The 10,972-nt window shown below is 41.8% G+C and overlaps 1 protein-coding gene across 1 annotated transcript; it reads right to left on the reverse strand.

Annotated features, from left to right (window-relative positions):
- Positions 1-1,363: 1,363 nt before the first annotated feature.
- IL12B (interleukin 12B) lies at positions 1,364-9,662 on the reverse strand. Its single transcript, XM_067566805.1, has 6 exons — positions 9,581-9,662; positions 7,997-8,278; positions 6,747-6,867; positions 4,808-5,013; positions 3,654-3,799; positions 1,364-1,483 (listed from the first exon to the last, which is right to left on the reverse strand). The coding sequence occupies exons 1-6, from the start codon at positions 9,660-9,662 to the stop codon at positions 1,364-1,366; spliced, it is 957 nt and encodes a 318-aa protein (XP_067422906.1).
- Positions 9,663-10,972: the final 1,310 nt, after the last annotated feature.

Genomic DNA, 10,972 nt, shown 5'->3' on the forward strand with positions numbered 1-10,972 from the left:
AATACCGGTGTAATTTTGTTTATTTAATTTCAGTGGGCTTACTTGTGTGACCAAATTTACACAGGTGCTTACATGCTATGCATGAGTGTGGGCTTGAATACCTTGAAGTCCATGTGTTTTACAATTAAAATGGGGGGGGGGGAAATTCTGCAGAATTTTTTGCAAAGAATTTTTCCATTTTTTTCCCCCCAGCCTGCTCTATTTTTGTCCATGGAGGGAGCCATAACTCCCATATCTTTGTCCTGCCTCACAAAAGACGACAGTGACTTCCATTTTGAGCACAACAAACGGTACCATCTGGGGAAATAATTAGAACTAGAATCCCCTTAGAACAGGCAAGAAACTCTACTTCAGGGTCTCCCTAGAACTATTACTACTGGAAAACACTCCTTGATGAACCCAAAATAACTAGATTGAGGCAGTTTGTCTCTGTCTCACACCAGTTCACTTTACTAATGTAACTTGACCCTGTTAAATCCAGCAGTGCAGATTCATACGCCTCTTATATAGACCAGTCACTAGAGGAAGACAAAGATCAACACTCTGGCATTGTGGATTACATCAGTGGTTCTCAACCTTTCCAGACTACTGTACCCCCTTCAGGAGTCTGATTTGTCTTGTGTACCCCAAGTTTTACCTCACTTAAAAACTACTTGTTTACAAGAATCAGATGTAAAAATACAAAAGTTTCACAGCACACTATTATTGAAGAATTGCTTTCTTTCTCATTTTTACCATATAATTATAAAATAAATCAATTGGAATATAAATATTGTACTTACATTTCAAAGTATTGTATATAGAGGGGTATACAATCATTGTCTGTTTGAAATTTTAGTTTTTACTGACTTCACTAGTGCTTTTCATGTAGCATGGTGTAAAACTTGATGAATATCTAAATGAGTTGATGTACCCCCTGGAAGACCTCTGTGTACACCCAGAGGTACGTGTGCCCCTGGTTGAGAATCACTGGGTTACATTAACAGAAGTCATATACTCAGATACTTCATTGAAGGACACAGTACAAATACCTCTATGCATAGAGCACTTTTAATCATTAACAGTTCCAGGTGAACCCTCGATATATGTTTCCTGTCTAGTGTAAAAGAATTCTAATTATTTATCCAAGGATTTCTGAGAAAAAGAATGACAGCCTGTGCTGGACATTGTAGTCACATGTTTATACAGACTCTCATTCCCTCAAAGATATTTCAAAAAACTTCTTTCACTCAAGACCACAAACAGGGCATTTGTAAGAGACAAAGGAAACCAATATTTGAGAAAAATAAGCTAGTATAGCCCCACTTGCTCTACCTAGCCAAAAAATCACCTTTGCTACTGTCATAAATGGTGCATTTGAGCTTTACCTGCAGGGTGACCAGTCACTCCAAGATGAATTGTAATATCGATCTCTCGCCTGAACGTAGATCTTGCTCTTGCTTATCATTGCCAAGTGAATGAACTGTTCATCAGTATCATAAGACTATGAACAAAAACACAGTCCATTCAATAGATGGTAGGAAGTCGAGCAGAAGTTACTCAAACATCAAGTTAAAGTAATCTAGTTGATCTTATGACAAAAATGAAAATGTGCTCATATAAGTTATCACTACCGCATCAAAACAAAGAGGAAACTTTTTCAGAAAGAAAAGTATTACAAGTAGAATCAAACTGATCTGAAATACCCTGGCAGGTCCTTACACCATCTGATTTCTGTTGGTGGACGTGCAGCTGCTACAAAGAGCACTTCTAAAGCTAGCATGCACCCTGTATATTTTTAATGAGGCCCTTCCTCGGTGACAAGAACAATAACTAAGGAGATGGCTCCATCTGCTGGTATGCAGTTTCTTCATTTTTTACTTGACAAAGTAGTGGTTTTACATGTCAGGTCTGTTGATGAAGTGGAATAAGTATCGTTTAGGTTCCTTTATTTTCTATTATAAGCTTTGGTAAATGTTAGTTGCAACGTGGGGATAAATCAGGCATAGTGTAGACCCATACTCTCAGTCCCACATGGATATTATTTTATTAATCTCTTCACTTCTTCTCAAAGGGTTCGATTGTAAGTGAAGTTAATGGGAGTGTGGAAACAGGCCCTTAGTTTACTGATTGAATTTACTTTCATTTTAATATTCAATTTATATTTCTTTGAATATTTTATATAATTATATTTCATTTAATACTTCTATATTACAGATTTGTGTGTATTTCCCAATCAATTATTTTTAAGTGAATTGTAGCCACAAGTGTGTATTACTATTTTTTTGGGTATAGTGAATCCTTGTGTACAGCGCAAGAAAGTCACTACATCACGAGATAGCAGAGCTGTGGTTAAGGCTCAGGATCAGGAGTCAGAAGATGGGGGAGAGGTGGTGAGATGCCCTTTTCCCAGCTCTGCTGATGTGCTGTGTTACCAAGTGGGCAAGTTGCCACGTTGTTGACGTTTAACCCACAAGTGTGCATTAGCAATGGAAACAAATCTATTTTATGACTTTTTAAAAATTAGTACTACTTAATAACATGCTGCTGGTAATTGGGAAGCAGTTGGTAAAGACTAAAGTATCCCCCAGCCTCTTGGGTAGTGTGTGAGCATGAGTAAGTGATTCTTTACCCTATTAGCCAGGGCCGTTGTGCGCAAATCTAAACTGTGCACTGTGCTGCATGCAACTCAGTATGGCAGAAATAAGGCTGTCTTTGTCCTCAGTGTGGGAAAACTTTGTGGATTTTCTCCAGTTCAGGATCCACAGAGCCTAATCCTGAGTCAACAGATACTCTTTTCTCGTGCTAATATGGCTCCTCCCTCCATCTCGCTATAAAGATCTGCTCTTCTTGCTAGCCAGTAGATATTATCATCTTGGCATAATCTTGAAGGAGAGCACTCGCTTTGAGTGTGTCTCAGAGTCAGAAAGATCCCTAACTATGAGATCTGAAGTTTGGGCAAATAGCAAAGATGTAAAATGAATAATTATATTTCATATGTAGAGAGATGACCTATCAGATTAGATGACTTCTATGGTGTTGTTTGGAAAATTTTGTCAATAACAGTCTTATTTATTTATGATAGGGTAGCATCTAGAGACCTCAACTAGGCTAGAGCCCCAGAGATGTCACACAGACGTATAATTTATGAGAGACCTTGCCCCAAAGATCTTACAACTTAGCAGCTAGGTGAAGCAAATGATTGGGTTGGGCAGGGAGGTTAAGAGAGGAAAGCATAACATAGATTACAGGATGACTTAGAGAGTTATATCATAAAAACTTTGAGGCTACAAGCACATGACTGAGAACTGTAATTAATGGCCATGGGGGTGTTTCAGTGGAAATACATCACTAAATACTAATAATACCCTATATTAACAGGGAACTTTGCATTCCCAAATCATTTTCCATACTACCAACCCTCCCGCCCTACTCAGACAAAGTTCCTTATTCAAATCACTAGGTAATTTGAGTTAGGACAACAGGATTGGGTCAGATACATGCAGGAATCACTGAACCTGCCATTGAAATACAGAGACCAATCTGTTTTCACAGTGCTTCGATCTATGTTACTTGGATGTAGATGAACTGGGAAGTGAATCAAGTTCTTAAAAGACAGAATCTTACACACACTAAGAGTAATGAGAGCTCCCCATTACAAATGCCTCAAATACCTTGTTTTTGTGAGGTTTTGAATCTTCCGTTTTGACCTTAAAAGTCAAAGGGAAAAAGGACTCTGGTGTGCTCCATGTACTGGGGTATTTCCAGGTCACTGTGTCATTTTTGACCACATGCTCACACTTCGGTGGGTCAGGTTTTACTGCAAGAGAAAATAAAGACTCCATGAGCATTCATTAGCTCCACAGTCTCAGCTGTTTGGGCTTTATTAGTACCAGTTATTAAGTTAAACAGCTGTTGGAGCCCATAACAAATTAGGCAAGAGTGTGCTTGAGGTTTAAGGCTTATATTGTGCCCTCCTGTGGAAGAGGGATTATGTTCACAGAGCTCCCCTTATAAGACCCCTTCCAGGATGGAGGGATTTAGTGGGCTGCAGAGGGCAAAGGGAAGGGACCCAGCCTCAAACCCTGCCGTCCTTTAGAATGCACAGGAAAGGAAAGTGTTAATTTAGCAGAGGCTCTGCTTCTCCAGAGAGGGCTGGCCATCTTCCCTTCCCCCATGGCAGCATGATGACCTCAGCAGCAACTTTCCTGTTGGTCTGCCTATCTCTATGCACCCCAAGATCCCCCTCGCCTTGGCAGTGTTGAGGAGCAGGAGTGGATCAGGAGTTACTGGGGTTAATGCTGCTCCAAGCGCTTGTGCTGCTATTCACTTGGAAGCTGCCCTTTTCAGAGGGGAGCCTGCCACAAAGCGTGAGTGCTTTCTGGTGCTGTGCTATTCTCTGCCTTCACTTGCCTGGGCCTTCTAGTGCTGTGGCACTCCCAGTTCATGGAAAGGACTAAAGGGGCTCCTGTGAAATCTAAGGAAGGGGCACATGCTGCAGAGATGTTGCTTATCCACTTCCTCAACCTCTTCCAGATTTCTGCCAGATTTTGCTCTCCTCCACTCCTGTAAGTGGAGGGAAGCCTACAGGCCTAGAATACAGTTATAATGGGCTAGGCATTAATCCCTCTCAGCCCTAGAGGTGGTTTCCTCAGGTTGGGCCTGAGGCACACTGGTGACATAGAGGCAGTATGGGAAGCCTGTACTGTTGGAACACTAAATTTGTTAATCATCACCATTGTCCCTGAACACCCATTCACTCAGGATCACTGAATTCACTGCAGACTTTATACAATTAAAAATAGAAGGTGATTTCTGATCCACTCACTGATATCTCTGATAAAGAAGCTGCTGGTGCAGTTGTCATATTGCGTCTCATCAATGACCTCTAGGAACATTTCAATGGGCTGGTGTTCCTCAGCAAATGGACAGTGGTTGGTTTTCCGACAATGGACTGTGTACACCACCTCTAGTCCAGCTCGTTGAGGCACCGGGCTTTCACAGATCACATTTCCAGAAACGTCATCTTGAGTTCTGAATTCAAAGCAGACAGTGATAATGGAAATGTTGAAGAGCTCTGGATAAAGTTCTCCTTCCAGATGCTTCAATGACACCATCTCATTGGACAAGATAGAGTTTGTGTCATATACAGCATGACTCTGTACATGAGAGTCCCATGTCAATGGGAATTCGGGGCATAGACTGAAGACAATGTGTGTCATTGTCTTCCTTAATGCCACTACTTATTCAGTAGTGTAGAGGGCCTAATATCTAACTTCACTCTTCAGCCCCTTTACCAAACCCAGTTGGAGGAAAGGAGTGAAGTTTAATATGTTTCCATAAGAAATAACACTACACAGTGCTACCTGAATTTGACTGTGTTTTTGTACCCAGCAAAATATGCTTTGCACTTATTTTCTCTTTTAACAAATAAAAATAACCCTGGGCCAGACCAGTCCCTGCCTTGGAGAAACGCCATGGAAGGGAGATGGGAGATAGGAAATCCCCAAGAGGTTCCCCTCACAGTATTCTCCTCGGGGTCCCTCAGAGCATTCCTTTGGCAGGGAGAATGCCATGGGCATATAGAATTTGGCCTGCCAACCCCACAGAGCCAGTGGATCTGGAGAGAAGGACCAAGCAAGATCATTTGCTTCTATGTCTAGCTGAATTACCTCTCCTTGGTACCTGCAGTTCTACTGACTGAGGGTATGTCTATACTCGCAACATAAAGGTCGACATAAAGATCCACGCTACCCTCCTTGGGTCAGTGGTGTGCGTCCTCACCAGGAGCTCTTCCACTGCCCTAAGGGGGGCAGTTTGAGGAGCAGAGAGCCCTTTCTCTCAGCTCCGCTGGCAGCTCCCTGTCAGGAGCCTGTCTGCTCCACAGGCTTACGAGCTCCCGAGGGGCTGCTCCCCCAGCTCCATTCCCACTGGGGCTTCTCCCCTCCCTGTTCCCCACCGGGACCCAGGGGAAGCTACCTTGGGCTTCTTGCCCCCAGGGAGCAGGGTCCAGCTTCCCCGGCTTCTCAGGCCCATCCCTTCCCTGCTTGGTCCCCTCTGGGAACCGGGCAATTTAAATGGACAAGGCTGCCCCACTCCCATTGGGGATCAGGCAAGGCTAGGGGTGGAGGGGTGCCCAGGCTTCTCGCCCTGGCTCCAAGCTGGGATCAGGATTCGAAGCCCTCTAGCTCTCCAGGAAAGCAGAGGGCAGCTGGGCTCCTGCCGTGAAATTGACAAGATGGCCAACAGCTGATGTAAAGGACACAGTGTCTACACAGACACTGTGCCGTCCTGACTACACCAACATAAGCCTTATGCCTCTCATGGAGGTGGAGTTATTATGTTGGTGTAGTAGGACACTTACATCAGCAGGAGGAAGGCTGTAGTGTAGACACCGCCATAATTATGTCAACATAAGCTGCCTTACGTCGACCTAACTGTGCAGTGTAGACCAGCTCTTTAGTCACTGTGGCTGCACTGCAGCATTTGAAGTTAAGATCCAATGGGAGTTCTTACACTTCTAAGATATATTAATTCCTGACCAGATTTCCATGCAATAATTTGGTGGGACTACAAGGGACTGTGCTGCAGAGGATGTCCAATGCATTGGTCCATGTCCTCAGACTGTGGAAGTGGCCTTCCCCCTGTGCAGTTCCTATGGTGGGCGGCCAGTCCATATTTGTAGTATCCCTTCCACGTGCTGACACAGAGGGATATTCTGGCCTTATTAACTGAATGAGGTGGCTAAGGAAAGTACAAGCTCTTACCCTTTAAGATTTTTGATTGTGAACATTACATTTGGACTCTCATTTTCAGTCTTCCATGAGCATATGAAAATCCCTGAGTAATTCTTTGCCTTGCATTTTAAAAATGTCCTGTTGTTTGGCTCTAGATTGAAAGAGAAGAAAATTAGATTTTTTTAAAACGATGGTTTGACCAGGAAGATAAAACTGTAACTCTACAAAAAAAATCCTCCAGCAGGTATTGACTCCATTCCCAGGAAAACCACTGTGTAATATATACATGTCAGTTGAATAGCTGCTGGAAGTTTACAGGTGTCCAAACATGACCCTTAAGGATTATGTTGTCATTGTTTTTCCTGGAGCTTGTTCACTTCTTTTATAGGTTTTGCTTTCTAGGATATTTCCCAACTATTTTTAAAAAAATTGTCTTCAACAAATTATTTCATTTCTCTGTCCATCAAATTGCTCAGAGGGCTGTTTGAGACACACTTCAAAGATAGCGTTAGCATGCTCAGGATTGGAATAACATCTATAAATGAAGAGATTCCATCCTCCTAAAAATGTTTAGTGGCCCAAAAGAAAGAAATAAGATGATACCTTACTCTGGGAGATGTACCATTGTACAGTTTGCTAACCATGAGCCTGGGAGCCCAAACTACTGGGTTTTAATCCTGGCTCAGCCACTGTTTTAGGCTGACACATAACCTCTGCTTTATGAAGATGAATTAGTTAGGGGCAAATGCTGTTCTCGGCACCCACTTTAAATGACTTAGCTGGGCACTGATGAGAGCTGTGAAGGACAAAGGAGAAGAATAGTCCTTCGCCCCCCATTCCCACCACCACACCCACACATGGTGTTAAGCTGTTCCAGAGTTGCCGCACCAGCCTAGAGTCTAGAGTAGCGTCAGCATTCCTACTACTCTCCACTCCATATGGGAAGGGTCGAAAGATTCTTGTAATGTCATAGTCCCAACTCATCCTTTGTGATAGCATATAGGAGCCCCATACAAAGCTGGACTCCCCAAATCCTGCTCCTGCATTGCTTATCAGATCCGCCCTGGTTTGCTGCACATGGGGAGCTCTGCACCCCCATATGAGAGGGCATTATTTGCTCCTTATTGCCTGAAGAGCCCTTTGAAGATGTATTGTGCTAAAGATTATAATCCATCTCATTAGCCATGCACAGAGCAACTTTCCAGTGAACTCCCTTTTCTTTGCAATGCTATAGCACACACTGTACATGGAAATAACCTTACCTTGCCCCATTACCTTACCTTTAAAACTTTTTAGAATAGACTTCGATATTTGCCCACTTGAGTCTTTTTTAGTAACAAGGAAAAAATAGTAGTTTAAAATCTGGGTTTCACTTTTCTGACAGGTGTAGTTGCCAGCATCTGGAAATTCCTTGACTGTAATGGTCAATGTCTTGCCAGTTCCTTTTTTTTCTTCATCCTTCATCCAGTAGACAGACTGAGCTTGGTCTTCAGATGTATCACAGGTGAGCTCCACTTCTTCAGGTGGTGCCTCCTGAGTCCACTCTGACTCTATGACATAAACTATGGGGAAATAAATGTTGGGTGTTAGTCAAGTTAAAGTGCTGGTAAAATCAAACTACATCTTAGGCCCTGCATTGCTGTCCTTGAAACCACTAGCAAAACCCCATTAGCATGGATAACAACAGAGTCCGGCCCAGGTGTCTCTTGGTAACCATAGTTAAGATTTCCATGTTTTATATGTAAATATGAAATGCATCCAAAACATCACGAGCAATAGAAGTTATTTTCACTTTGGAAGTGATTTTTTCATTCCAGGGTCTCGGAGAATTTGACAAAGTCACAGTCCTGCGAAGCAGATAATGTCATTATCCCCATTTCACAGAGAGGAAAATCAAGGCCCAGAGGGCCCAGTCATTCCCCTCTGCATATGGATCTCAATCTTTGCTGACAGAATGAGGGGAGAAGCAACACTGTAGTATTGCACTCTGCTGGATTCCATAGAGAGATCTCTGCAGTGTGAGGGATCTGTGGTTGTGGAGGGGGCAGGTGGGCAAAGGAAAGCCAGGAGCATGTATTTTCCCCCTCCTAAAGCCCCACAGCCTGATGCTGCATTCATTTTTCTTGCAGAAAATCTGGTTGCCCTTGCAGCATGGTCCCAATGAAGTAGCTGTTGGGGGACAGGGGATCCCAGAGCAGAGGTACAGGACCTCCAACAGATAGTCATGACCCTGTGAATATTCCCCAGTCACTCTGTGGAGCCCTTTGTTCCGGGTAGGGAAAAACTTCCCTTTATGAAACTATTTAGGAAAACTTCATTAAGCAGTCTTCATGGATCTTTCTTTGTTTAAGCCTCCTCTTGTTCAATTTTTTTTCCAGGTGGTAGAGGGGAGATGGGGAGTAATTTGTTTACTGATTCTGCATTTCTTTGAATGAATTCATATTCAGAGTTATTTGCTGAATTGCTTGGATGAATAGTTTTCAGGCCTTGGGGTTTTTTTTTTGGTGAAATGTTCACTTTGACTATTTGCCATCCATTACTTGTTTGTGGGTTGTCACCTAAGTCACAAGATGATGTTGTTTCAGCTTCCTGATTGCAAGACTGAAACTCTTGAAATGGGAGAATAGGGAATAAGGCAGTTTCTGGTGCGAATTCTCAAATGAATAATCATCATGAAACTTTTGAGACTCCTATATATTTTCATGAACACCCAGATATTATCTAAATACTCATGAAAAATTAAGAATATGAGCCCATGAACTGTAGCTAACCAAACTCTGCTTTTATTCACAAATAAATTTGTTAGTACATTTGTTTTTAAATATTCAACCAGTGTAGGTTGTCAGTAAATGCAGACAGCTTACCATTCTCCCTCAGTTTCCACTTCGCTTCCAAAGGGACTGCAAGGGAAAATAAAGCAAGTAGGACAAAGAGTAGATGAAACATCTGTGGAGGGGTGGGAAAAAGAAGAATTAGTAAGCTTGTTTGGATAGTCACTGGTATTATTGATTGAACGCTATTAGTATGCGCAGCACTGGACAGTACGAGGAAGAGACAGTGTATGCCTCAAGGAGCTTACAACCAAGAGAGCCCATTCTGGCCACACTTAGTCATGTCAATAGTCCTTACTCATGAACGGAGTCCCACTGATGTCAATGGGGCTCCTTGCAGGACTAAAGTGAGTAGGATTTGGCCTTTGCTCTTTAAATCTGGATCATGGAAAGCATTTAAGCACGTTCTTAACTTTAAGCACATGAGTAGTCCCACTAATGAGGCTACTTATGTGCTTAAAGTTAAGCATATGCTTACGTGCTTTACCAGATCCGTATCTTATTCGGCATTCACTCAGGCAAAATTCCTATTGATATCAATGACACATAATTAATAACTATATTAGCAAAAGTGGCCAGAGCATGTGTCTATTTGAGACATCTTAAATACATAGGTGCATAGTATATACAGTTCTCTGTACTGTATTTTTAATAGACCAGGTAAAGCTAATACACTACTGTAGTCCTCCACTCTGGATTTTTAAATTGGCATCCACAGCATCCATGCAGGGGAGCTACAATGCAGTACTATGGCGTGCACTGCTATTCACACTTCCTTAGTCTGAACTAGATGGCAGTGTAGACAAGCCTTAGTTCTTATACTGGTACCCATTACTTTTAACAGGTTGAAATTTTACCATCCAATCTGTTTGTGTTTTGTGTGTGTGTGTAAACCAGGTATTTAACTAAAGTAAATTTTTAATTGTAAGAGACTAATTTTTGTGGAAAATTTTTTATTTTTGTCAAAAATTCAAACAAACAAAAACTCAAACTGCAAAATTTCCCCTGTTTTCAGCAGAGAAGATTTTGGAGTTGGGTGTTTTTGATGAAAAGTCAAAATTTTCCATGGAAAACCTTTTTTTTTTTTTTTCCCCTTCATTTTCATCAAAATTTTCATCAGAAAGAAAACCTATTTTCTGACCAACTCTAATTACAGTATGAGTACCTTCCATGTGATTAGGGGTATATGAACAACACATGTATATCTTATGAGCCAATTGGTATAAATTGGCATAGCTTTGTTGACTTCATTTACACATTTACATCAGGTAAGGATCTGGCTATATAGCTGTAATTCACATACAAAAACATAAATGTTGATACTATATAATGTATATTTCAATTCTATTAACTGTAAACATTTAAATCTATATAGTAAATACACATCTCAATATGCATAAGTATATTAACTGCCCTGTCTTGAGA

This window comes from Emydura macquarii, unplaced genomic scaffold (assembly GCF_026122565.2).
Source record: "Emydura macquarii macquarii isolate MOO-44397 ecotype Brisbane River unplaced genomic scaffold, CSIRO-AGI_Emac_v2 contig_2768, whole genome shotgun sequence".
NCBI lineage: Eukaryota > Metazoa > Chordata > Testudines > Chelidae > Emydura > Emydura macquarii.

Coding starts and splice junctions, on each gene's coding strand:
- IL12B (XM_067566805.1), bottom strand. CDS start 9,662: ATGTTTCATCTACTCTTTGTCCTACTTGCTTTATTTTCCCTTGCAGTC. Junction 5,014..6,746: donor ACAATCAAAAATCTTAAAGG/GTAAGAGCTTGT, acceptor CTTTGAATTCAG/AACTCAAGATGACGTTTCTG. Junction 3,800..4,807: donor CTTCTTTATCAGAGATATCA/GTGAGTGGATCA, acceptor TTTCTCTTGCAG/TAAAACCTGACCCACCGAAG.